Below are 27,619 nucleotides of genomic sequence, written 5' to 3' on the forward strand. Positions count from 1 at the left end.
GCTAGGGGTTGGTGCTGGGGCAATATGGGAATTCTGTCGGGTATACATGATTGTTTTATAAACTCAGGCTTTCTCTAAATTAAAAGAAAGAAAAAACAGATCTCTACTCAGCAGTTGAGCAGGGGCGCTGGCCGGCTGGGGCCAAAGCCTGGAGGACTCTGCGGGGCCAGGTCTTGGTTAACTCTTTAGTTTCTGGACAGTGGGGAGATCCAGGGGTCCTCGGCAGCAGCAACCACTTACCTACCAGTTTGGAAGTGTTTTGACAGTGAAGCAACTGGGAGAGCTGTGCCAGGGTGTGCCAGGTGGGGACTCACCAGGGCTGAGGGAAGGAGGCTGGCACCTGCTCAGGTGAGACCTCCCCGGCTCAGGTGTACAGGACGTGCCCATCTGGATGTCCCTGAAGGATGGAGTCCAGGGAGGGGGCTCCCGCTGGGAGAAGCAGCTCTGATAGCTCTTCTCACTCACTCACCTTTTTGCTTGGCCTGGGCACAAACCCCAGGCAGTGATGAGCCATGAAGAGGAAGTTGGTGATGAAGTAGAGGAAAGACAGGAAGCTGTGCAGCCACAGGATCTTGCTCCTCCTGGGGAAGAAAAGCAGGGGGCTGAGTCGGCCTCTGCTGTGGGCGACAGGCCACCCTCTGGGAGCCCAGCCACTCAGGCACCTTGGAAGGAGGTGGCAGTGGTGGGAAGGGGTGTCCAGCTCTGGCTCAAAAAGGCTAACACTGATCGAATGCTTACTCCGTGCCAGACACCCAGCATGGAACTAAGTGCTTTACATGCATTTTCAGAACTGTGTAGGGGTGGTACTGTGATTATCTTCTTTTTACCCACAAGGAAACTGAGGGCCAGAGTGGGAAAGTGACCTGTCCAAGGTCACTCGTAGCAGTGGCAGGGCTGGGAGGTGAAGGCAGGGCTGCCAAAGCACTTAGATTCTTCGCTGGGTCTCACCCCCAGCTGCTGCAGCTCGGGACCCCCACAGCTGCTGGGAGGAGCCAGACTGTGGACAGGGTCTGGGGTCACATGCAGTCCCAGAAGGAAGGGGAGCCCGGCTGATGGGCTCTGCCTCTACTGGGGTGGGAAGTGTGGTTGCACTCAAACTATCCCTGCTTTTGACTCACATGATGCGGCCGGAAGGAATCCGGCTAGGATTTTGGTTCAGAAATAGAGCTTCCACATTACCTGGTGTGGTTTGAGGGGAGAAAGGCTACCTTGCTTCAAAATGTCTCTTCCACCCCTTGTCCCAGTGCCTGACATTTCACATACATTTCCCATCTAGCAAGATGCTTTGATCCTCAGTTTCCTTAGAGGGCGCAAGATTTCATGGTAGTCCCTAAAGAACTTTCCAGCTTCTGCTAGTTTGGATTTATGGATCTTGAAGGCTTGTTTGCTGCTGTATTAGAATTTGCTTCTCGTTGGCACCTTAAACTCGAGACCAGCCTGGGGAGAAGTTTGGGAGCTCTGCTCTGGTACTGGCAGGAGAGGGGGAGGATGGCTGAGAGAGGGCGGGGGGCCAAGAGGATGCCATGGACCCATTCTGCTGATTCTAGAGTTTGGGCTAAGGCCGGCATGCCCCAAGCAAGGCAGGGTGCAGAAGGGCTGGGGGTGGGGAGAGGAGAGGTGGAGCAGGAGTGTGTGAGCCCCCACCTACTGGAACCACCTCTGCTTTTTCAGGAAATTGGCCAACCCTAGCCAAGACACTTAGTGGGTCTATTTCTCACAGTAGGACCACATTTTGCTCAGTACAAATTGATTTGGCCACCAATCAAGTTGGTTGATTGATGCACCTGGACAGGAGGGCAGGAAGGGGCTTAGGGATCATGTCCAGCAATTCCTCCCCCCATCCTCTGAAATGGATAGGGATTGAAGCTCAGAGAGGGACAGTATATTGCCCCCGATCCAAGGCCAGTTAATGGCAGGGGTGGGACATGAACCAAGTCCTGTGATTCCTCATTCCTTCTGCTGTGGGAATCAGAAGGGGTGAACGGTGAGGTCCATGTTTCCCTAAATTCTTAATGAGGGGTGACTTGACCTATTAATGTGTAGAGAAACAATACCTTGCACTAGGTATTACTACTAGGTCCAGGCTCTTGGTCTCCTAGGAGCTGGATATACTAAGCAACTAGGACCATCTCTCCAAGTCTTCAGGACTGGCCAGTTTGGGTAGCTCTGCCCATTACAGAGCTGGGCACACCGAGGCACCAGGAGTCCTGTCCCACCAGGAAGATGTGACTCCTGGCGTCCCGCTCAGGGCTTGGGTTCCTGGGAACACCAGGCCTTTCTTATCAGGAAAGAACTATGGACTGACACGTTAGGGACAGGCACATTGGTCCTTCTCCCCACACCCACACCCCCAGCCATACAGAGGGAGGTAAGAGGATCAGGTACCTACTCTGTGGAGACATTGGCAATGGTGGTCCGACCAAAGTGACTGTTCCGGTCTGAAAGAGAAGAGAGTTGATGACCTTGACCCTGGCTCAGTTCTGGTGGGGCACCAGAATTCCAGGTTACAGAATGAATTCTTGGGGTCTAGAGATGCTTGCCTACATCCTGCTCTTCCTTCTAGTTCCTCAGGACTTATCCCCAATTTACAACCAAAGAGCAGAGGCCTCTTCTTCTCCCTGCTACTGCTGCTTGGGGTCCTTGGCTGTAAGCAAGACTTCACGGGCACCCTCAGTGTGTGCCTGGCACAGAGGAGACCCCCAGGGAAAGCTCGTGAGGAACTCGGCTGTCTCACCAGCAGGGAAATGATGAAATCAGCAATGCTGTTACCACTGGCAAAGATCACAAGAACTCAAAAACTCCAGATAAGTGATGCTGGTTCACTCGTGCCCTGTAAATCCTTCTGGCTGAGCATTTCAGTTTGTTGGTTCAACCTCTCCAGGTTTTCAGAAATGCGTCTAAAACTCTTGCACTATATTTTCATTGCCAATACTCTAGCTCTTGGGATGAGACTCTGGAAAGACAGGTCTCAGAAGTTATTGACTCTGGTAGTGGAATTTGGTGGCACAGACATTCAATATGCTATGCTGAATTAAGTAAGGTCTCCTTCTGGCCTAGCAGGAACAGTAAGGAAACAGGTATCTTGGTAAAGCGGGTTGCCACCTGGGCGATTCAGGTGCTCGCCTACACAGACGTATTGCCCAGGCTTCATACAGCTCTGTCTGTCTTCATAATTCCATTTGAAATGCTGGGTGCAATTCATGGGGCACTTGCAATGTCAGGCACTGTGCTAGGCACTTCACACTCATCATCTCCCAATCCCCATGACAGCCGAGGAAACCGAGGCTTTGTGAGATCGACTTGCAGAGGATAAGATTAAATCACTTGCAAGATGGGGCAAAAGTGTTTACTGGGGAGCAGACATGGAAAAAAGTTGTGGAACCAAGATTTAAAGCCTAGTTTTTCTGTCTTCGAAGCCCAAGCCCTCACCCAGGATGTTATTTTGTCAAAAGAATTTATCCCATGTACTGAGTGCGGGTAGAAGTCCTATGAGATGATGTCTGCACTGTGTCCATCAGCGTGTATGGAGAGAACTGAGGGGCAGAGATTTGTGCTGGGGGTCACATGTCATAAAAGGGCTTCCATGAACACCTGGCCAGGTACAGGTGTGGGCCTGAGTAATCATTCAGCCTCACACTGAATGAATACCATATGCCTGCCACGCGCCAGGCCCTGGTTCAAGCACCTTCAACTGTGATTCAGATAGGTGTCATCTTGAGCGAGAGAAATGAAGCCTGGCTGGCCTAAGGACACACGACTGAGAACTGACAAAGATGGATTAAAATCCAGGTTTCTAGATTCTCAAGATTCAAGCTCTGCCTGGCCTACCACGCTGCCTCTCAGGTGGAGTGGTCTAGGCCCCAGTGTCCCGCTGAGCTCTACTTACCCAGAACAGTTCCTGCATAGTTGATGGGCAAGATGATGCCCAAGGAGGGGATGCAGAGGATGAGTATGAAGACCATGAGGTGGTACTGGAACGTCATGTAGATGCGGGCATCGTCTCCACACTTGTCTATCAGCTCCTCATTCCTGGAAGAGACACATAAGGAAGCCACGTCTCTGCAGGCAGTGTGGCTACACGGTGAGTTGGAGGGAGGTACAAGAAAGAGAAGGAAGATCACCTTTGTTCCCCAAGTTTTTAGTTTTTTAATTAGGATTAATTTTTAGAGTTTAGGATTACCACTCTTCTTCTGAAACATATTCCAATTAAACTTTCAAAGGCATATCAGTGGCAGAGGCCATGTTACAAAGTAAACACTTAGCAAGGCTTCACCCTCTTGCAGTCAAGCATGCCTTCTTTCTTTTATTACTTCTTCAAACATTTTGAGTACTTGCGATGGTGCAGGCATAGACAAAGCACTAGTGATATCAAGATTCATCCTAGTCCCCCCCAAAATTTTTCTTTAAAGTCCTTAAAATAAAAAAGAATATCTGAAAACCACAATGAACTATCACGCCACAATGCCAGATCGGCTAAAGTGAAAAAGTTGTTCCATACCAAGTGCTGGCGAGGGTATGGGGCATTGGGAGTTCTCCTATACTCCTTCGTGAGTACAACTGCACAGCACTTCAGGTAACAACTGGCTTTATCTACTGAAGTTGGATATATGTACAGCCTGTGACCTAGCAATTCTACTCCTGGGCTTTACTCAATAGTAGTACATGCACATGTGCATCAAGAGATATGTACATAGATGCATTATTTGACAACTTCAAACTAGAAACTAAATATCTAGCCACAGTAGAATGGACAAATAAATTGGTATCTAGATTATCTATCATCTATCTATGTATCTATCATCTATCTATCAATCATCTACATATCTATCATTCATCTCTCTCATGCTCTATGTAGATGGATATAGACATAGACGATAGAATATTATACAGTGATAATAACGAATGACCCATAGATGAATGGTACAAACACAATGTTGAATGAAAGATGCCAGGTGAAAAACAATACATATTGCATGATTCCATATATAAAATCCAAAAATACGCAATACCAAACTATAGAGTTATAAGTCAGAATACTGGTTACCTTTGGGGACAGAAGAAGGGATAGGGATTTGGAAGGAGCCAGAGGAGGACTTACAGGGTATTGACAATGTTCTATTTCTTGATATGAATGGTGGCTGCAAGAGTTTTCTTTGTGATAAGCATGTGTTGATTTAAAATATTTTATCGAAGGAAAGTATACATACAGACAATCTGATAAGAAATAAATATGAAGCTCAAAATCAACACATGCTTGTTATAGCTACATTGGAAAATACAATAGAATAGAAAACAATTCACCTACAATTCTCATCAAACCTAAGGCAATGAGTATTGTATGTTTTGGTTAATTTTCTTTCTGATTTTACTTAGTGACAGCAAATGTACAGTTCTTTCCTTTTATTATCTAATTTATTTTTTATTAGAGAAGTTGTAGCTTTACAGAAAAATCATGCAAGAAATGCATTTCCATATACCCCTCCTATTATTAGCACTTTATAATTGATGAGACAATACATTGATAGTTAATTACATTCACAATGTTGTGCTACGATAACCACCATCTCTTACCAAAACTTTTCCATCATCCCAAACAAGTACTCTGCACTCATTAAGCATTAGCTTCCCATTCTCCACATTTACCCCAGCCCCTGGCAACCTATATTCTAGTTTCTGACTTTACGAATTTGCTCATTCTAATTATTTCATATCAGTGAGATCATACAGTGTTTGTCCTTTCATATCTGAATTATTTCATTCAACATGATGACTTCAACGTTCACCATTTTGTTGCAAGTATCAGAATATCATTCCTGTTTACAGCTGAATAAGTTCCACAGTATGTATCTGCTACATTTTGCTTATCAATTCATTGGTTGATACACATGTGGATTGCTTCTGTCTTTTGGCAACTGTGATTATGCTGCTATGAACATTGGTGTGCAAATCTCTGTTGGAGTCCCGCTTTCAATTCTTTTGGGTATATACCTAGAAAAAGGGTCTAATGGTAATTCTATACTTAACTTTCTGAGGAACCACTAAATTGTTTTCCACAGTGGCTGCACTATTTTACAACCTACCAACAATACACTAGGGTTCCTATTTCTCCACATCTTCTCCAACACTTGTAATTTTCTGGGTTAAAAAAAATTTTTTTTTTTAATTACTCCTCCCCCTCCTCCATTTCCCCTGTTCCCCCCATTGTCTGCTCTCTGTGTCCATTTGCTGTGTGTTCTTCTGTGTCTGCCTGTATTCTCATTAGGCGGCTCTGGGAACCGATCCTAGGACCTTCTGGAGTAGGAGAGAGGTGATTACTCTCTTGTGCCACCTCAACTCCCTGCTCTGCTACACCTTCTTATTTTCTCTCCTCTGTGTCTCTTGTTGCATCACCTTGATGTGCCAGCTCTCAGCATCAGCCGGCACTTCCTGCATGGGGTGGCTTTCCTGCGCTGGGCAGCATTCCCATGTAGGGGGGCACTCCTGCTCAGATGGCATTCCAGCAGGAGCCAGCACTCCACGTGGGCCAGCCTGCCTCATGGGCCAGCTTGCCCTCACCAGGAGGCCCTCGGCATGGAACCTGGACCTCCTATATGGTAGATGGGAGCCCAACTGCTGAGACACATCCATTTCTATTATTTTTTTCTATTAACATTTCTATTCTATTTTTCAATAATAGTCATTCTAGTGGGTGTGAATTGATATCTCATAGTGGGTTTGCTGGCATTTCCCTAATAGCTGGTGATGCTGAACATCTTTTCATGCACTTTTTAGCCATTTGTATATTTTCTTTGGAGATGTGTATGTTCTTTTGCCCATTTTTAAATTGGGTTGTCTTTTTATTGTTGAGTTGTAGGATTTCTTTATATATTCTGGATATTAAAACCTTATTAGAGATATGGTTTCCAAATATTTTCTCCCATTGAGTAGGTTGTCTTTTCATGATAAGGTCCTTTGATGCACAAAAACTTTTAATTTATCTATTTTTTCTTTTGTCACTTGTGCTTTGGGTGTAAAGTCTAAGGAACCATTGCTTAACACAAGATCCTGAATATGCTGGCCGACATTTTCTTCTAGGAGCTTTAGAATCCTGGTTCTTATACTTAGATCTTTGATCCCTTTGGAGTTAATTTTTTAATATAGTGTGAGATAGTGGTCCTTCATTCTTTTGCATATGAATATCCAGTTCTCCCAGCACCATTTGTTGAAGAGACTATTCTTTCTCATTGAGTGGGCTTGGCATTCTTGTCAAATATCAATTGGCTATAAATGTGAGAGTCTATTTCTGAATTCTCGATGCATTTCCATTGTTCTGTATATCTATCTTTGGGCCTGGCTCTCTGAATTGTACATGTGGATTAGTTCTTTCTGGAAAGGGAACCACATATTTGAGCAGTGGTTATTTTAATTGCAATTTCTAGTTGACGATTTAACATAAAAATGAGTAATTTTGAAAACCTTTCTTAAGAGGCATTATGATCTGAAGATGTTTGGATTAGATCTTACAGGATAGAGGAGCTTCATCCTATGGCAGATGTTGATAAAGCCTTAGATCAAGTTGATTCTATTTATAAGTTAGTTAGAAAGTGGAGTGGACACAACCATTCTAAGGTTCACAGGATGGAGGAATAGAGAATGGATTAGAGTGGACTTACTGATATTCTATACATGAACTATTGTGATTAGTAATTGAAGAAAATGTGGCATTGCTGTGGAGAAAGTGGCCATGGTGGCTGCTGGGGGTAGGGAGTGGGAGGATGAGATGTGATGTGGGGGCATTTTGGGGGGTTGGAGTTGTCCTGGGTGGTGCTGCAGGGACAGTTACCGGACATTGTATGTCCTCCCATGGCCCACTGGGTGGACTGTGGGAGAGTGTGGGCTTTGGTGTGGACCATTGACCATGAGGTGCAGGTGCTCAGAGATGTATTCACCAAGTGCAATGACTATCTCGTGATGATGGAGGAGGATGTTGTTATGGGGGGAGGAGTGGGGTAAGGGGGGTGGGGAGTATATGGGGACCTCATATTTTTTTAATGTAACATTAAAAAAATAAATAAAGACAAAAAAAAAAAAAGAAAGTCAATTAGAACAAAAGAGACTGAAGAGACCGAGTTTTCCAATGGAAAACATTCTACACCTCAAATGATACATTAAGAATTAAGTATAATTTAAATACCACATTAAGTCATTTTGTTGTGAATTCATTAATTACACATTATTATTGTTATTTTTGGTCATTGCCTTCTGTCTTTTTTTCCCCCAACTTTTTATTTTGAAAACTTTCAAACTTACAAGTTGAGTGAATAGAAGGGTGAACACCTGTATTTCCCATACTTAGACTCCTAATGGTTAATCTTTTGTAACATATGCTTTATCTGTACATATTTATATCACTGTTTTTCTGTTTTGTTTTTACTGTGCCATTTGAAAATAGTTGCAGACATCATGGCACTTCACTCCTGAATACTTTAACATGTGTTCCTAAGAAAAAGAGCATTATTCATACCATTGTCATATGTCAGAAATTTAACATTGATACAATATTATTACCCATTATACAGTCTATATTTATATCTCTATAATTTTCCCAAAATATTATTTATAGATTTCGTGGGGGCATTCAGTATTCCATCAAGGGTCATAAGTAGTAGTTGGTGGTGATGGTTTTTCACCGTTTTTAATATAAATTGTCAGGAATTTACATAGAAGAATTCCAACTTTGTTCTTTTTCAAGATGGCTTTGGCTATTTGGGGCCACTTATCCATCCATATAAAGTTGATCATTGGCTTTTCCATTTCTGCAAAGTTGGCTGTTTGGAATTTTGATTGGGTTTGTACTGAATCTATAATTTGCTTTTGGTAGAATTGACATCTTAGCAATATTTAGTCTTCAAATCTGTGAACATGGAATGTCCTTCCCTTTATTTAGGTCTTCTTTGATTTTTTTAAGCAATGGTTTGTAGTTTTCTGTATACAAGTCTTTTACAGCCTTGGTTAAATATATTCCTAGGTATTTGATTTAGTTGCTATTGTAAATGAATTTTTTTCTTGATTTCATCCTCAGATTGCTCATTACTTGTGTATGGAAACACTGCTGGCTTTTGCATGTTGACCTTGTCCTCTGCTGTGGTAGTTTGAGACTTTTATGGACCCTAGAAAATCATGTCCTTAGAGGTGATCCATTCCTGTGGCTGTAAACCTATTGTAGGTGGGAAATTTTTTTTCCCCAATGTTATTATTTTTTTTTTAAAGATAAATAGATCACATAAAACTTTACATTAAAAAACATAAGAGGATCCCATATACCCCACCCCCACCTCACCCCTGCTCCTCCCACATCAACATTCTCTTTCACCAGTAAGGCACATTCATTGCATTTTGTGAATGCACCCTGGAGCACTGCCACACCACATGGACCATAGTTTACACTGTAGTTCACACTCTCCCCCAGTCCATCCAGTGGGTTATGGCAGGATATCCAATGTCCTGGCATGTGTCCCTGCACAATCATTCAGGACAACTCCAAGTCCCGAAAATGCCCCATATCACACCTCTTCCTCCCTCTCCCTGCCCTTAGCAACTCGGTGGGAACTTTTGATTAGGTTACTTTAATTAAGGCATAGCCAGGGTAGGTCTTAATTCTTTATCTGGAGTCCTTTATAAATGGGATGAGTACAGAGAGAGACAGAAAGAAAAGCCACAGGAAGCCAGAAGCTGAAATCAACAAAATTTGGATGAGAAGGGAAAGCCAGCAGTCACCGCCGTGTGCCTTGCCATATGAGACAGAAGTCTAGGATCACCAGCAGCCAGTCTCCAGGGAAAAGCATCACCTGTGAGGCTTTGACTCAGACATTTTTTCTCAGCCTCAAAACTGTAAGCTTACAACCTAATAAATCAACATTGTAAAAACCAGCGCATTTCTGGTATATTGCATATTGGCAGCCTAGCAAACTAAAACTCCTGCCACTTTGCTGAATTCATTTATTAGAAGCTTTATTGTGGATTTTTGGGGTCTTTCTATATATAGAATCATGTCACCTACAAACAGGAAAGTTTTACTTCTTCCTTTCCAATTTAGATGTCTTTCGCTTTTTTTTTTCTTGCCTAATTGCTCTGGCTAGAAATCCCAGTAAAATGTTGAATTACAGTGGCAACAGTGGGCATCCTTGTCTTGTTTCTGATCTTAGTAAGTTTTCAGTCTTTCACCATAGACATAAGCTATGGGTATTTATATATGCCCTTATCATGTTAAGGAATATTTTCCTATACCTAATTTTCTAAGTATTTTTATCAAGAAGGAGTGCCAGATTTTGTCAAATGACTTATCACCAATAAAATACCATTTGGTATTTTATTGTGGTATATTACATTAGTTGATTTTCTTATTTTGAACCAGCTTTGCATACCTTAGGTAAAACCCACTGTGGTTAATAGGACAAATATGAGAATGTTTTCTCCTGAATGATAGCAAATATATATTAATGATTGGGTGGGTTGGGGAAAGTATACCATATGTAAGATGTATAATTCTTATATATACATGGTGTATAATTCTTTAACTGCTGTTGGATTCAATTTGCAAGTAGTTGATGAGGGTTTTTGCATCTATATCCTTAAGATAAATTCGTCTGTAATTTTCTATTCTTGTAGCAATTTTTAAAAATACATATTTATTTTAATTATTTAATTCTCCCTACTCCCTTGTTAGCACTTGGTGTGTCTGTTGTCTTCCTTGTTTCTTCAGGAGGCACCGGAGGCTGAACCTGGGACCTCTGATAAGAGAGGAAGGCTCCTAATAGCTTAAGCCACCTCTACTCCCTGCTTTATTGTGTCTCTCATGCTTTTCCTCCCCATATCTCTTATTGCGTCATCTTGTTGCATCAGCTCACCATGCCTGCCCATCACATCAGCTTGCTGTCTTCTTTAGGTGGTACTGGGAACCTCTGCTCCCTGCTTTGTTATAACTCTCATCATGTTTTTTTCTTATGTCTCTTCTTGGGTCATCTTGTGTCAACTTGCCATGCCTGCCCATCATGCCAGCTCGTTCTCTTCTTCAAGAGGCACTGGGAACCAAATCAGGGACCTCCCATGTGGTGGGCAGGAGCTCAATTGCTTGAGCTACATCTGCTTCTTGCAATTTTTTTTGACAAGCATTCTAAGTCCACTCAATGGGTAAAGAACAGTCTCTTCAAAAATGGTGCTGGGTATACAGGATATTCAGATGCAAAAGAATGAAGGTGAATCTTATCTCATATAAGAACCATGAAGATATCAAGTGAGACAAATCCCACTTGATAATGATGTATAATTATTTTAACATGCTGTTGGATTTGATTTACTAGTATTTTGTTGAGGGGTTTTGCATCTATACTCATTAGGTATATTGGTCTGTAATGTCCTTTCTAGTAGTATCTTTATCTGGCTTTAGTATGAGGGTAATGTTGACCTTATAGAATGAATTAGGCAGTATTCCCTCTTCAATTATTTTGGGAGAGTTTGAGCATGATTGGTGTTAAATCTTGGAATGTTTGGTAAAATTCACTAGTGAAACCATCTGGTCCTGGGCTTTTCTTTTCTGTTCTTTTCTTTTTTTTCAGAGAGAGTTTTATTGGTTGTGCAAGCAGTGGAGCACAGTGGCCTTCTGGCCCAAAACTCTTTTCTTTGTTGTGAAGTTTTCATTGTTGATTTAATCTCATTGTTATTAGTCTGTTGAGATCTTCAATTTCTTCTTGAGTCAATGTAGGTAGTTTGTGTGTTTCTAAGAATTTGACCATTTTATCTAAGTTACCTAATTTGTTGGTGTACAGTTGTTCATGGTGTCCTCTTGTAATCCTTTTTATTTCTGTGGGGTTGGTAGTAATGCCTCACCCCTTTCATTTTCTGATTTTAGTTATTTATGCCCCCTCTCTCTTTATTTTGGTCAGTCTAGCTAAAGGTTGGTCAATTTTATTGATATCTTCACAAAGCAAACTTGGTTTTGTTGATTCTATTGTTTTTTTAAGATTTATTTATTTATTTCTCTCCCCTTCTTCACCCCCCCACCCCAGTTTTCTGCTCTCTGTGTCCATTCACTGTATGTTCTTCTGTGTCTGCTTGTATTCTTGTCAGTGGCACCTGGAATCTGTCTCATTTTTGTTGTGTCATCTTGCTGCATCAGCTCTCCATGTGTGCAGCACCACTCCTGGGCAGGCTTCACTTTTCTCGTGCTGGGTGGCTTTCCTTACGGGGTGCACTCCTTGTGCGTGGGGCTCCCCTATGTGGGGGATATCCCTGTGTGGCACAGCACTCCTTGTGTGCATCAGCACTGCGCATGGGCCAGCTCATCACACAGGTCAGGAGGCCCTGGGTTTGAATCTTGGACCTCCCATGTGGTAGGCAGACACCTTATCCATTGGGCCAAATCCACTTTCCTCTCTATTGTTTTTTTATTCTGTTTCATTTATCTCCACTCTAATCTTTGTTATTTCCTTCTTTCTCCTCACTTTGGGCTTAGTTTGCTTTTATTTTTCTAAGCCATCTTATAAAGTTAGTTCTGTGATTCAAGATCTTTCTTCTTTTGTAATGTAAGCAGTTACAGCTACCAATTTCCCTCTCAGCACTGCCTTTGCTGCATCCCATTTCATTTTCATATGTCTCAAAGTACTTCCTAATTTCGTCTTTGACTGTTTAGTTGTTTAAGAGTGTGTTGTTTAATTTCTAAACATTTATGAACTTTCCAGTTCTCCCACTTAATGATTTTTAGCTTCATTAATTGTGGTCAGCAAAGATATATAGTACAACTTAAATATTTTTTAATTTGTAGGGATTTGTTTTGTAACCATTATATGCTTTATCCTGGAGAATGACCCATGTGCACCAGAGAAGAATGTGTATTCCACTGCTCTTGGGAGAAGTGTTCTATGTATGTCTGTTGTGCCTACTGGGAACTGGACCTGGGGCTTCCCATATGGTAGGTGGCAGCCCAATTGCTTGAGCCACATTCACTTTCCTATCATTACTTTTTAGGCAGTTGCGTTTTAGGACCTGTAAGAATGTGGAACTACATACCAAAACATACAATACAAATAGTATTTGCATTTATAATTACCCATATGATTACCTTTACCAGAGATCTTGCCAGAGATCTTGTATTTCTTTATGCCACTTTGCCCCACTGTCTGGTTTCCTCTCCTTTTACTCTGAAGAACTCCTTTTAAGCATTGCTTGTAGGGCAGGTCTAGTGGTGATGAACTCCCTCAGCTTTTGTTTGTCTAGGAATGTTTTAATCACATCCTCATTTTTAAAAGACAGTCTTGTCAGATATTAAATTCTTGGTTGACAATTGTTTTTTTCAGCACTTTAAATATTTTGTCCCACTGCCTTCTCTTTTCCATAGTTTCTGATGAGAAATCAGTACTTAATCTTATTGGGACTCTCATCCATGTGGTACACTGTTTTACTGTTTCAGCTTTCAGAACTGTCCTTGTCATTGGCATTTGACAGATAACTCTGTGTCTGGGTGTGGTTCTCTTAGAGTTTATCTTATAGGTTGTATGCAACTTGGGCTTGTTGGATGTGCATATTCATGTCTTTCATTAACTTTGGGAAGTTTTTGGCCATTATTTCTTTTACTCTTCCTTCTACCCCTTTCTGTTTCTACTCCTTCTGGGACTCCCTGCATATTTAATCATACTTGATGGTGTCCCACAGGTCTCTTAGTCTTTGTTTATATTTTTTTCATTCTTTTTTCTTTCTGCTTCTCAGCCTGAATCATTTATTGTCTTATCATCAAGTTTAGCTTAAATCTGCTGGCTTCTGCCAGCTCCAATCTGCTATTGAAACTCTCCAGGGAATTTTTTATTTCCATTATTGTGGTCTTCAACTCCAGTATTTCTCTTTGGTTTTTCTTTCTTTTTCTTTTTTTCCAAAGATTTATTTTATTTATTGCCCCCCCCCATTCCCCCATTGTCTGCTCTCTGTGTCCATTTGCTGTGTGTTCTTCTGTGTCTGCTTGTATTCTCATTAGGTGACTCCATGAACAGATCCTGGGACTTTCCAGAGTGGGAGAGAGGTGATTACTCTCTTGCGCCTCCTCAGGTCCCTTGTTTTGCTATGTTTTCTTATTTTCTCTCCTCTGCATCTCTTGTGGCGTCATCTTGCTGTGCCAGCTCTCTGTCAGCCAGCACTCCTGTGCAAGGCAGCTTTCCTGCATGAGGCAGCATTCCCATGCAGTGCAGCACTCCTGCACGGGGCCACATCCCTGCATGGGCTGGCACTCTGCCTGGGCCAGCTTGCCATGTGGTCCTCTTGCTCTCACCAGGAAGCCCTGGGCATCGAACCCTGGACCTCCTATATGGTAGATGGGAGTCCAATTGGTTGAGTCACAATCATTTCCCTCTCTGTTTCTTTTAAAAATTTTCCCATTATTGAGATTCTCATATTGTTCAGTCACCTTTTCCTGGTACTCTTCAGTTCTTTTTCCATATTTTGCTTTACCTCTTTGAGCATATTGAATCCTTTGAGCATTAAATCTTGTCCAGTATGCCCAAAGGATAGTCTTCATTGATTTTTGTCTGAATTTTTACTTCATTCCTTTGGATGGGTCATCATTTCCAGTTTGTCTTGTAATCTATTACTGCACACTGTACATTTTAATATTTTACTGTTTTAAAACTGGAATTTGGTCCCTGAGTTGTCTGTTCCTTAAGTTTGTATCCAGATAGGGATATGACAGAGATTTCCTTGAGTGCTAAGAGCTAATAAAAACAAACAACCTGGGAAGTGGATTTGGCTCAACTGATAGAGGGTCTGCCTACCATGTGGGAGGTCCAGGGTTTAAACCCAGGGTCTCCTGACCCATGTGGTGAGCTGGCCCACACGCAGTGCTGATGGGCACAAGGAGTGCCCTGCCACGCAGGGGTGTCCCCCCTGTAGGGAAGCCCCACTCACAAGGAGTGCATCCCTTAAGGAGAGCCGCCCTGTGCAAAAAAAGTGCAGCCTGCCCAGGAGTGGTGCCGCACACACAGAGAGCTGACGCAGCAAGATGACGCAACAAAAAGAGACACAGATTCCTGGTACCACTGACAAGAATCCAAGCGGACACAGAAGAACACCCATAGCAAATGGACACAGAGAGCAGACAACGGGGTGGGGGGGAAGGGGAGAGAAATAAAAATTTAAAAAAAACAAATCTAAAAAAAAAAGTGCATTTAAAACAACAAAAACAAAAAAAAACAACCTAAGGCAAAAAAACACCTAAAACAAATTGGCTCAGTGTTGGCTGGTGATTTCCTTCAGAATTTAACCCTCCTATCAGGAAGATCAGCCTGAGGCTAAAGTAAAGTGCAGGTTTCTCTTCATCTTTTCTGAGCCTGTATTTTGTCAAGGACTTCTGCTGGCAATGGTCTTAGGAATTCCCCCATTTATAGGAATCTGAATGTTCCCTCTACTTCCTATGAAAGACTCTTGTGAATAGCCCACCCAGATGCTCTCTTGTGTGTCTTAAAGCTGATAATCCTTTGCCCCAGGCCACCTTTGACTTAATTGTTTTTATTTTTTTAAGATTTATTTTTTATTTATTTCTCCCCGCCCACCAGTTGTCTGCTCTCTGTGTCCATTTGCTGTATGTTCTTCCGTGTCCACTTGCATTCTTGGTGGCACTGGGAATCTGTGTCTTTTTTTTAAGATTTATTTTTTATTTATTTGTCTCCCCTTCCCCCCTCCCCCAGTCGTCTGTGCTCTGTGTCCATTCACTGTGTGTTCTTCTGTGTCCACTTGTATTCTTGTTAGCGGCACTGGGAATCTGTGTCTCTTTTCGTTGCGTCACCTTGCTGTGCCAGCTCTCTGTGTGTGCGGTGCCACTCCTGGGCAGGTTGCACTTTTTTCGCATGGGGTGGCTCTCCCTGAGGGGTGCACTCCTTGCGAGTGGGGCTCCCGTATGCGGGGGACACCTCCGCATGGCACAGCACTCCTAGCTCGCCACATGGGTCAGGAGGCCCTGGGTTTGAACTCTAGACCTCTCATGTGGTAGGTGGATGCTCTACCCATTTAGCCAAACCCACTTCCCTGTGTCTCTTTTTGTTGCGTCATCTTGCTGCATCAGCTCTCCGTGGGTGTGGTGCCATTCCTGGGTGGGCTGCACTTTTCTCGTGTGGGGCATACTCTTTGCACGTGGGGCTCCCCGAAGTGGAGGACACCCCTGCGTGGCACAGCACTCCTTACACGCAGCAGTGCTGCTTGGGAGCCAGCTCACCACACGGGTCAGGAGGCCCTGGGTTTGAATCCTGGACCTCCCATGTGGTAGGTGGACGCTCTAACCGTTGAGCCAAATCTGCTTCCTGATCTTCTTTTTTAACCTTATTTTGAAATACTTTCAAACTTGCAGGACAGCTGCAAAAATAACATAAGCCTCACATAGAGAACTCCAACATACCTCTACATTCCCAGATACCCAGATCTACCAATTTTCTTCCTCCTTCTTAGTTTAGGAGGAAGCCAGGTAGAACCCACAACCCATTGACTGTAGCCTCATGACTCACCTCTTGTGTGTCCCCTCCCCATTGTTTCCCTGGTCGCTGCCCCCGGTTGGTTCAGGTAACCTCTGCCTCACTTGAACTGTTCAGCTTGACCCTGGTCTTTCTCAACATTCTTTCACCCTCATACCCCTACTTACAGGCATTCTGAGTTTCCTGCTCAAAAACAGTCATTGGCTTTCTACTGCTTCTGTATCAAAGCCCCAAATCATCAGTCTAACAGCCAAGATCTCAGCTGCTGCTTCCAGCCCAATCTTTCACCACCCTCTTGCCATGCAGCTAAACACCAGAGGCCATCTGTCCTAAGCTCAGCTCATAATTCCCAAGGCCCCATGGGTCCCCATGTGTCCCAGGGCCCTTCACCAGGCCTAGAGGACCAGAGGTTCCCGAAGAGGACTCACAGGAAAGGGCTGGGGTCTTGCCATGAATGCTAACCCTGGCATGGCGCGCATGGAGGCATGGGAAGGAAGGAGTCCTGTGAGCCTTTCAAACAAGCAGATTAGCAGGCCAACTAGGCCCCCAGGCATTCGGCCTCAGAGGAGCAATGAGGAAGCCCCCAAGAGAGGCAAGGACCCTGGAGGAGTGGTTGGAAAGGCAGGATGACTGGGGGGATTCAGGAGCGCCCACGAGCTCGGACGTGGAGGCAGGGCCACGTGTGCATGCCTGCGTGTGCATGTGTGTGCACGTGTGCATGTGAGACTGCACACATAGTGAGGGAATAGAGCTGGCAAGTGCCTGTTTGGCTGAAGTGTCTGGCTAGTGTGTGTGTGTGTGGGGGGGGGGGTCAGGAAAACAGATGACCAGGGGTCACTTTCCACTCCAGGCAGGGTCTGGGCACTAAAGAGATCCTGCAGGTGCGGGGGGCAAGGGGCCTGGCCCTCTCTAATCCAGAGACTGAAGCCGAGAGGGAAAGCCCGCCCTTCTGTCTGGTGTTATTGTTCCATTTTTTTTTTTTTCAGGTGGCTCCAGGGACTGAACCCAGGACCTCGTATATGCGGAGCAGGTGCCCAACCACTGAGCTACATCCGCTCCCCTGTTGTTCCATATCAACAAACGGGATTAATGATGCTCGCATTAATAAAGCAAAGAGCACTGCAGGAGGAACTTTCTTTCCTGGCGTGGAGTTCACGAATGTGTTTTTAGAATCACATAATGATTCAGTTGTTAAGAGTGGTCCTTTCCTGGGGGCTGTGGCAGAGACAAGACGGGCTGCAGACCGTATCTATGTCGAGTTCCCACTTCACCAGCTGGGGCCGATCTGAGATCTCCCTACCACCCAGGAAAGCATCCTCTGCCCGGGTCAGGCCCAAGGGGCAGGTGTCCGAGCTCAGACACAGCCCGGTCATCCAGGGCTGGGAGCTGCCAATTCTGGCAGGAGATCCCCCACTGTCACCTCAAGGGCAGCGCATCACAAGCTCACCAAGCTCAGGTACTTACCTCATGGAGAGGCTGTTGAAAAACCAGGAATGAAAGCCCTGGGAAGAAAAGAAGAGAGATGGTGAGAAGAGCCAGGCCTCAGGCTGCCCACGGGTCATCTCAGGTAGCATGAAGCAGGCGCCTCCTTTCCAGGGGAGAGACGGTGGGAAAGAGTGTGGGTCCCGGAAGCCGGTCTCGGGCTGGCCTGCTCAGTCTGGTACCAGCAGCAGTTGTTGAGGAAGTGTCTCTCCTGAAGACATTCCCACAAATAGCCCATCCTGCTACAGGAAATGGTGGTCAGAGGGTGGGCCTGGGACTGGAGGAAGAGGTGGGACTCCTTCTAAGGTGGGTGCTTGTTGCTTTTCAGTTTGCCCCTCACTCCTTGCTTTTGGGAGATGCCTCTCCCCCGATGCACTGGTGGGCTGTGCCTCACGTGGGATCTGCCTCCGGCCAATGTTTAACCATGACCCTGTGTGTTCAACCGGACAACTGGTATGGGGTCAGTAAGGCCTGGAGTGGAGAGGAGCCATCCGTGTCCCACGTGTAGAGAGCTTGTCTGAGAAAAAAGCCAGCTGAGCAAGAACAAGAGAGAGGGGCTCCTGATGGCACTGCTGGATTTCCTAGATCTAGCTACGCCCGAAGCAACCCCTTTTCTTGCATTCTGTACTACTGAGCTGCAAATTGCTCTTTTGTTGCAAAACTAGTTTGAGCTATTTTGAGCTGGATTTCTGCTCTTCCATCTGAGAGCCCTTTCGAGCAGGCCTTTCTCTTGGGGTCTTGCTGTCTGGAGTCTCTGGGTAGAGAGGAAAGGTGGCCTCTGCGAGAGTTGGCTTGGGCATGGTGGGCTCTAAAGCTGCCAGATCTGGCACTTGCTTCCTTGTGGGACCCCAGAGAGTTCAGCAAAACCTTGCAGCTCTTGATTGGCTCCATCTGGGTCCCGTGCACATCAGTGAACCAGAGACAGGCCTCTTGACTGAGTCTCCCAGAAATGCAAGGATTAGAGCAAGAGGATTTCCCAAAAAGAAGCAATGGGGAGCAGGTGAAAAGGAACAGCAGGAATTCCCTTACTCCCTTCAGCTCAAGGGCCACTTTCTAAGTCCCCTTCCTTGGGCTGGGTTGACCGACTGTGGGAATGTCCACTCCCTTCAGGGAGCTAAAAGAAGGATAGGCACCCAGGTGGGAGCCAGAGCAATGAAGGGGAAGGGTATGGTGGTGGCAGCATCCTGTGCCACCACGGAAGTGCCTAGGAAGGGGGCAAGTCTCTATATGAGAGGTAGGCTGAGCAGTCCAGCCAGCCCTCCCTGCGAGGAGAGTCCTTCTCCACTGCCCACCTTTGAACAAACAGGGGTGCCATTTCTTAAGGGAGCAAGTAGGTTTCTTGATGGCCCCTTGTGGAGGACACAGCTTCATGGGAATGCACTTCTGCCCCCTTCCACCGGTAGGTGCACAGGTGTCTACAACACATATGCACATCCACACACTGGAACATACACCACACAGGATTCCAAGGGCACATCTCTTTGAATATAGGTTGAATCCATGAAAGGACAAAGTAGAATTGTGGCCTATGTACCCATGAAAACTGCATAGCAGAGATGTGCAAGCAAACTTGCTTGGATCCATCCGTCTCTCTCTTGCACACACTATTCCCTGCACAGATATCATAGCTCTGAAGGGGCCATTCAAAAAACTAAGCAGCTGACCAACATGCCCAAGAGACATGTACCATTTCTTCTCTCTTCTCCCTGCACATGCAGGAAATGGCCACAAGTTCCCAGGAGCTGTGGGATGGAGGCCAATTCAATGAACCTGCCTCTCTCTCCCCATCTCCCTCATCCCCACCAAATGGGGGTCATGGTACATGCCCTGACTTGCTCTTGGGGTGAGCAATACCTAGCCCTGGTTGAGGCCTCACCACCCTGGCAGCACCAGTGCAGGGTCTACATCACAGTATTCTTTACCCTCGTCAGTTTGGCCTCCATACTGTTGCCAGAGTAATTTTTCTTCTTAAACATTTTAAAAATAAAATGATCTTTTAGTCATTGTAAAAAAAAAAACAAAAAACAAAACCAAAAACCCAACAAGGTGATGTTTCTAAAACTAAAGCTGAGAACAACCTTGCAAGGTAGGTGTTACTGCCCTCATTCTTCTAATGAAGCCTCTAAGAGACTCAGCGACTTATCTGAGGCTCCATACTTTGTAAGGGACAGTAAGTAAAGAGACCCAGCCTCTTGGAGGGATGGTGAGGGAAGGATTGGCTCTACTCACTCAATGCACCCAATGAATATTTATCAAATGCTAAATGTGTACCAGGCTAAACTAGGTGTTGGAATACAGTGATGAACAAAACCAAGGTCAGTTCCTGCTCTCACTGGGAGAAGCAGACATTAGTAGACCAACTATGCAGATGAGAGATCATTAAAGACTGAGTTAAGGGGAAGCGGTGTGGCTCAACTGATAGAGTGTCTGCCTATCATATGGGGGGTCCAGGGTTCGATACTCTGGGCTTCCTGACCCATGTGGTGAGCTGGCCCACGTGCAGTGCTACTGTGCCCATGGAGTGCCGTGCCACGCAGGAGTGTCCCCCACGTAGGGGTGCCCCATGCACAAGGAGCGCGCCCTGCAAGGAGAGCTGCCTCATGTGAAAAAAGCGCAGCCTGCCCAGGAGTGGCGCTGCACACACGGACAGCTGATGCAGCAAGATGGCGCAACAAAAAAGTGACACAGTTTCCTGGTGCCGCATGACAAGAATGCAAACGGACTCAGAAGAACACACAGTGAATGGGCACAGAGAGCAGACAATGGGGGGCGGGGGGGAAGAGAAATAAATAAAATAAATCTCTTTGAAGAGAAGGAATGAGTTTTCCATGGACATATAATAAAAGATCTAGACCCAGGTGAGGTGGTCAGGGCTTCCTGGGAAGGAGTGTTTGAAGTGAAATACTAAGAAAAGATGGATGTACTAACTGGGGGAAGGGTCCTTGGAGAAAAAGATGGAGAAGCATGTGAAAGGTCCCATTGAGTGAAGGAGGTGGCACTTTTGAGGATCTAAAAATGGCCGGTATTTGGCTGGTCGGGGTTGGGAGGAGAGAGGTGAGGCTGGCCAGGTGGGTAAGAAACCAGTAGCCTTGCCAAGGGATCTGAGATCTATTCCAAGAGCATTAGAGGGTCTAATGGAATGAGGTGTTTCCATTCACAAGGATTACTGTGCATGCAAGTAGGAAGGGGGTAGGTGTGGACATAGAGATCATCTAGAGGATATTACAGTCATTCAAGCAAGAGGCTGATGGAGATCTGGAGTGGGGGATGTTGTGAGAGATGGAGAGACACAAAACTGGGATGGTAAATGCAGCAGATCTTGGTCATGGACTGGCCATGCTCAGGGCCTGATCAAGAGCAAGGGAGGTACATCTGGGTGGATGGTGGGGAAATTCGGAGACCAGGGATCTAGGAACAGATTGGGGTGAAGGAGCATCATGGCGTGTTTTGGACATATTAAGTCTGAAATGCCTTTACAATATCTATGTAGAGACATTTTGAATAATTGGATAAATAGGGCTGGAGCCCAGAGGAAGGCTTAGTTAGAGATATAAATTAGGAGGTATCCGTGTAGGGATGGTAACTGAAGCCATGAGTGTGGATGACATTGCCAAGGAGAAAGAGTACAGAAAGGGAGGGGAGGAGGGTTTGGAACTGAGCTGTGGGAAACTCCAGGTATGGAGAAGCCTGCAAGGGAGACCGAGGAGGGGCAGACAGAGAGGTAAAGGAAAACCCAGAGAGTGTGATGTCCCAGAAGCAATTGAGAAGGCCTGTTCAAGGAGAGATGAGCTACAGTCACACATTTCTGAGAGATCAAGTACGATGAGAACTGAAGAATGTCCATTGGATTTATGTATTTATTATTTATTTAATTTATTTAATTTCCCATTGGTTTTAGTGGCATGGAACTAACGATGACCTTGGGGGGACTATCTGGGTGGAGTGATGGGGTAGAAGCCACACTGGGATGGGCTGAGGGGAGAAAATGGAAACGGCAAGCACAGACAACTTCTTCAGGAGCTTGGCTGTGACGGGGCAGAGGGAGACAGGCAGTTGCCGGGGATGCGGTGGGGGAAGGGAGTTTCCCACAGTCCCCTCTCTCACTGCGTGCAGGTCCCCACCTCCCCACTCAAACATCCCCGTGTGCCCAAGACCACCCCTGACCCCCACCTATCAAGCGCTCGCTGCCATTGGGACTGAGTACCTTCCTTGCCCCCTTTTCCTTCTTGCACTTATCACCATTCTCCTTGCATCTGTCTGTCTCCCCTCTCTGGAGGAAGGCGACATGAGGCAGGATGTGGTCCTTTTTGGTCACTGCCCAATCTGCAGACCAGTGAGCAGGTGCTTCATGGTAAACGGGTGAGTAGATGAACAAGCTGGGGTGGGAGGGATTGGTCTTTAAGAGGAAAGAGAAGAAAGTGGAAAAGACTGGGCTCCGTCGGGCAGATCTGGGTAGCAGGAGAGTGAAGGAATCTGCTTCCAGTGACTTGAGGCTCCCTTGTGAGATGGGGGGTGAGTCTTTGGCTCAAAGTGAGGGGGAGGTAGGACTGGGAGGAAGGATGGAGATTTGAGAAGAACAGAAAAATTAATTTAAAAATCCCTCTAAGGTGTTATAATTAGCTAACACTTCCTTGGCATGCTGAGTGGTAAGGTAAGTACCAATAATATCTCCATCTTTTAGATGGTGGAACTGAGGCTTGCGAGGCTGAGTAAACTGGGCAAGGTGGCCTTGCTGGAAATGGTTGAGTCTTCCTGCCAAGACCCTGCTTATGGGCGATGTTCTCTCCAGCACACACCAGTATTGCCTGCCCACAGCCAGGACTCCCACCTGACCCAGGCTTACTCCCAGCACTCACCTTGTCCACGTGATCCATCTCCAGAGAAATCTCCGAGGGAGATGTCTTCTCGCTCTGCTCCCCAAAGACCAACGAGGTCAGGCTGCCAGCCAGGAAAGGCGGTGGTGGGAGGTGGAAAAGGAGAGAGGAGGTCTCAGATGCCTGCTTGCTCCCTAGCTTTGGCTCCCCAAGCTAAGGGCTGCAGTGGCCTCCTGCCCAGTAGCTAAGCACATAGCTCTGGGTACAGATGGCAATCCCTCCTGTTGTTAGGTGCATAAGGCATCTTGGGAGTCAGGTCCTGGGATCCAGAAAGTCTGAGACTTGAGCAGAAAGTGGCCTTGAGCCCAGAGACGACAGCCCTCCAAGTCCCCTTCCTGCAGGGAGGGCCAGAGCAAGGGCAGGAGCTGGATGATAGATGGACGGCACCTGCCGGTGAGATGCCTGCTGCAGTTTGGGCACCAGTTAGGGCCCAACTGGTGTCAGGGCCATGTCCTGGGTATGGCCACAGCAGCACACCCATCCAGGGAGCAGCTCACCTATCCTGGCCTCCCAGCCCCTCCTCACCTGTCATTGTGCATCAGCAGAGCCAAGCGCCCATAGTTCCACGCAGCTTTCCGGAGGAAGGAGTAGAGCAAAATGACGATCTACGGGCCAGGAAAAGGGATGCAGGCTGGAGAGTGTATGGCTCCCTTTCCCTCAGCCAGGTCCCTGCACCCCCGATGGGAAGACCTATCTCCGAAGCTCCTTGGGACTCTCTGGGGCTCCCCCACTAGATGGTGAGCTCTGTCAGGGAAGGGGCCATGCTGTTTTCCACTCCAGATTCTCAGCCCAGCAGCTGCCTGGCACAGAGAGGATGCTCACAGTGTGGCGAATGAAGGAGCCAGTGGTATGTTTAGAGCTCTTGGACAAGAAATCCCCTTGAAGGTATCAGCAAAGGGAGAGAGAAGGGAAGGCCAGGGGCATTCGCCAGATGGACATTTGGACAATACCGACAGAACAGCGCCCCCTGGGGCTCACCAGCCAGGTAACGTTGAGCAGGACTGACATTCAGCTCGCTGCAGCACTATGGCTGGAGTCCATTTGGACCTTGGGGACCCTGTTGTGTCATTTGTGAAATCCAACCCCCCACCCTGGCTGAGACCTTATTGTCTGCCCCCCGCAGTGTCAAGGACTCACCACCCACAAGACGACGTTGATGACCAGCACAGTGGGGATACCCCCAAAAGGCTGCCCCTGGAGGACGGTGTTCCGATTAGGGAAACAATCACTTGCCGTCAAGTTCGGCATCTTTTCTATCCCAATCAGGTTATCTGGTGAGGCAGGCACCCTGGGAGGCTCCTTGTGAACAGATGGGTCTCTGGGTTAGATATGAAGGCTCATCTCACTTTGCAAAACACAGAAGTCAGGGAATTGGGGGAAAGGGCACTTAAATGTCACAACCAGGCTGGGTCTGGGTCACCATGATGGGCTTGGTCCATGCAGGGAGGCGGTAGCTCATGAGATGGCATGCAGCCCTACCCCACAGCCCAAGGGCGTGATGACAGTACAGCTGATTCCCTGGGACAGTTCTTATTTTGTACTGTGTGATCCCTTAAAAAAAAAAAAAGATTTAAAAAATGCACATCTAGATGGGTCTTCCTATTTCTACCTTTGTGAAGCTTTTCTTATAAATTTATAAACCTCATAAAGGGAGGTCAGACCATGGAGTGGAAATATTCCTGTCGGAAGACAGAACCAATGTATTCATGCCCATGCAGACAGGGCTCAGTTCTCTGACCCAGTTCCCAACAAAGGCAATAGCTCCTAAGATTAAATTAGGAAAGGATGTAGAGAGCCTAGCACACAGCAGTGACTCAGTAAGCATTCCTGTCTTACCGCACATGGGAACCAGGGAGATCAGCACCTGCCCAGGGGTCTGAGCCAATTACCAATCCACTGAGACAGAGCATCTTGGTGAGACTCAAAAGCAGAACTCATGGTCACTGCTATCAGTATTCTTCAGGTATGGGTAAGAGTGGAAAGTGTGGGTGAAAACTGCAGGGAATTGGTAGCTGCTTTACTCTTCTCTGCAAAGTTGCCCTGGTGCCAAAAGATCATTTGTTTTTGTCCCTAAACATCACCTCACCCTAGAAACTCTTCAGTCCCACTTTTACAAAGTAGGCTCATTCATTCATTCAACAAATATTTGGTGAGCAACTACTTTGTGCCAGACAGATGCTGGTGATATATCAATAAACAAGGCCAATTTAAAAAATCTCTCCCTCATGAAGCTTCCATCCTTGTGGGAAGAAAAAATGCTGAGATGAAGGTCAGGTTAGAACTGTAAATAAGCCATTAGGGAAGACCTCCCCAAGAAGGTGACGTTTGCACAAAGGCTTGAAGAGAAGAAACAAACCATATAGAGCACATCGAGCAGAGAAAAAGGCCCTGAGGTGGAAGCCTGCCTAGAGCCATTTGAGGCACAGCATAAAGGTCAGTGAGTCTGAAGCGGAGAGTCAAGGGCAAGATGGGGGTGGTGGTGTGGAAAGTTGAACTAAAGAGTGACATGAAATGACTTATGCTTTAAGGGATCACTTTGGCTCTTGTACTGAGAATAGATGGGGGGTGGGTAAGCAGAGAAGCAGAGAATAGAAGCAGAGAGGTCAGTTAGGAGGAAACTGCAGTAGTCTAGGCAAGAGGTAATGATAGCCTGAACCAGGGTGGAAGGAATGGAGGTGGTGAGAATTCATTGGATTTTAGAAATATTTTGAAGAGAGTGAGAGAAGAAAGGTGTCAAGGATGACTCTAAGATTTCTGGCATGAGCAACTGGAAAAATGGAGTTGCTGTTAATTGGATGGGAAGTGCAGGTTGTGGAGGAGGGTAAGGTCAGGAGTTCAGTTTTAGATATGCGAATTAGGACATCAAAGTGGAGATGTTGAACATGTGCATTGCAGTTCAGAAGAGACACTGGAGACATAAAGGGGGGAAATCACCAGCATATATCTGGATCGCCAAGGGAATGAATAGAGAGTTCAAGGTCTGAGCCTTAGAGCACTCTGATAGATAGATTGAACAGACGAAGAGGAAATAGAGGAGCTGAGTAGGAGCAATCAGTGAAGAAGGAGAAAAATAAGGATAGTGTAGTGCCCTGGGGGCCAAATACAGAAAATGTTTTGAGGGGAAGGGAAGGATCCCTTGTGTTAATGTGGTCAAGTAAGATGACAACCAAGAATTGGCCAAGGTTTAAGCAATGTGGAGGCCACTGGTGTCCTGCAAAGAACAGGCTCAAGAGAGAATGAGAGGGACACAACCATTCTAGGGTCCACAGGATGGAGGAATAGAGTATGGATCAGTAAGTGGACTTACTGATATTCTATTCATGAACTATTGTGATTAGTAATCAAAGAAAATGTGGCGTTGGTGTGGAGAAAGTGGCCATGGTGGCTGCTGGGGGTAGGGAGTGGGAGGAAGAGATGTGATGTGGGGGCATTTTCGGGGGTTGGAGTTGTCCTGGGTGGTGTTGCAGGGACAGTTACCGGACATTGTATGTCCTCCCATGGCCCACTGGGTGGACTGTGGGAGAGTGTGGGCTGTGATGTGGACCATTGACCATGAGGTGCAGTGGTGCTCAGAGATGTATTCACCAAGTGCAATGACTGTCTCATGATGATGGAGGAGGTTGTTGTTATGGGGGGAGGAGTGGGGTGAGGTGGGTAGGGGGTATATTGGGACCTCATGTTTTTTGAATGTAACATTAAAAAAATAAAGACAAATAAATAAATAAATATTAGATTAAAAAAGAGAGAGAGAATGAGAGGAGAGGAATTGGAGATAGCGGGGAAAAAATGACTCTTTCAAAGAGTAATTAGAAGTGAAAGTGGCTAAGATGGAAGAACTAATGGCACATTGTGTGCAGATGGGAATGATCCAGTAGGAAAAAAAATGTGGTGATATAGGAGAAAGGAGGGAACTGCTAAGCAGTGTTTTTAAGACTGTGAGAGGGGTTGGGACTAGTGCACAAATGGAGATGTAGATGAAAGCTGGATAGCTGCTCCATGGTCAGAGGAGAGAAGGCAGTATACATGTACATGTGCCAGCAGGTTACTAGACGTGGTGGGAGTTTGGGAATGTTCTCATCTCATTGCTTCTGTTTTCTCATAAAAGAGGGAACAAGATCTCAGCTGAGTAGGAGGATACTGGTGGTTGTAGAGAGATGTTGCAAGTTTGAGGACAGGGAAAAAAGTCTAGGGAGTGAAAAAGTGAATGGATTAAGGGATTTAGTAGGATTGCTGGGAAATGTTAAGGTTCTTTTGAGGTTTCATGGTCTTGAATTTACTACAGGAGTAGTCAGACCCATTGCCTATCTTCCCCCAGCTAGATTCACCTATACGGCTGCAGATGTGGAGGACGCAGGGAGCTAGATTTATTTAGGGTAGAGGTTTTCCCAAGTGTAAGAATGAGGCAAGAGTGTTAGGGGTGTATGCAAGGGAATCATTTTAAAGACTGGTCAAGAAATCTGAAATAGGCATGGAGAAAAATGAGACATAAGGTGGGTGAGGACCAGTGGAAAGGTGCTGGAGCTCCAAGTGGGGGGGAAGACTTGCTGAGCCTAGAAGTGAGCTCCTAAAACTGACTGAAGTGATGAGCACAGCGGAGTATAACTATGTGATTGTACCAAACACCATTGATTGTACACTCTAGATGGACTTATGCTTCATTAATATGTATCAACAAAGTTTTAAAATTAGGAATAATAAACATATGAGCTGGATGGATATGAGGTGGTGGTCAGGCAGTGAGATGTTTGACTTTGGGATTAAGGAAGGGCTGCAGTCATTGGT

At 45.8% G+C, this 27,619-nt stretch overlaps 1 protein-coding gene across 30 annotated transcripts in view; it reads right to left on the reverse strand.

Moving 5' to 3' along the window:
* Window positions 1-27,619, reverse strand: part of TMEM63C (transmembrane protein 63C) — a 79,036-nt gene that overhangs the window by 21,355 nt on the left and 30,062 nt on the right. For 7 of the 30 annotated variants that reach the window (XM_004453555.4, XM_012523326.3, XM_012523330.3 and 4 more), the window contains 7 exons: window positions 23,975-24,136; window positions 23,363-23,442; window positions 22,820-22,901; window positions 17,946-17,983; window positions 3,887-4,029; window positions 2,390-2,438; window positions 470-581 (listed from right to left, as the gene is read on the reverse strand). In XM_004453555.4, the coding sequence (XP_004453612.1) occupies window positions 470-581; window positions 2,390-2,438; window positions 3,887-4,029; window positions 17,946-17,983; window positions 22,820-22,901; window positions 23,363-23,442; window positions 23,975-24,085 (615 nt within the window). In that variant the 5' untranslated portion in view covers window positions 24,086-24,136. Of the gene's footprint in view, window positions 1-469; window positions 582-2,385; window positions 2,439-3,886; window positions 4,030-17,945; window positions 17,984-22,819; window positions 22,902-23,362; window positions 23,443-23,974; window positions 24,156-27,619 lie in introns of all 30 variants that reach the window. The other 23 variants (XM_071213761.1, XM_071213763.1, XM_071213760.1 and 20 more) reach the window with 8 other exon arrangements.

This window comes from Dasypus novemcinctus, chromosome 3, assembly GCF_030445035.2.
Source record: "Dasypus novemcinctus isolate mDasNov1 chromosome 3, mDasNov1.1.hap2, whole genome shotgun sequence".
NCBI classification, from domain to species: Eukaryota; Metazoa; Chordata; class Mammalia; order Cingulata; family Dasypodidae; genus Dasypus; species Dasypus novemcinctus.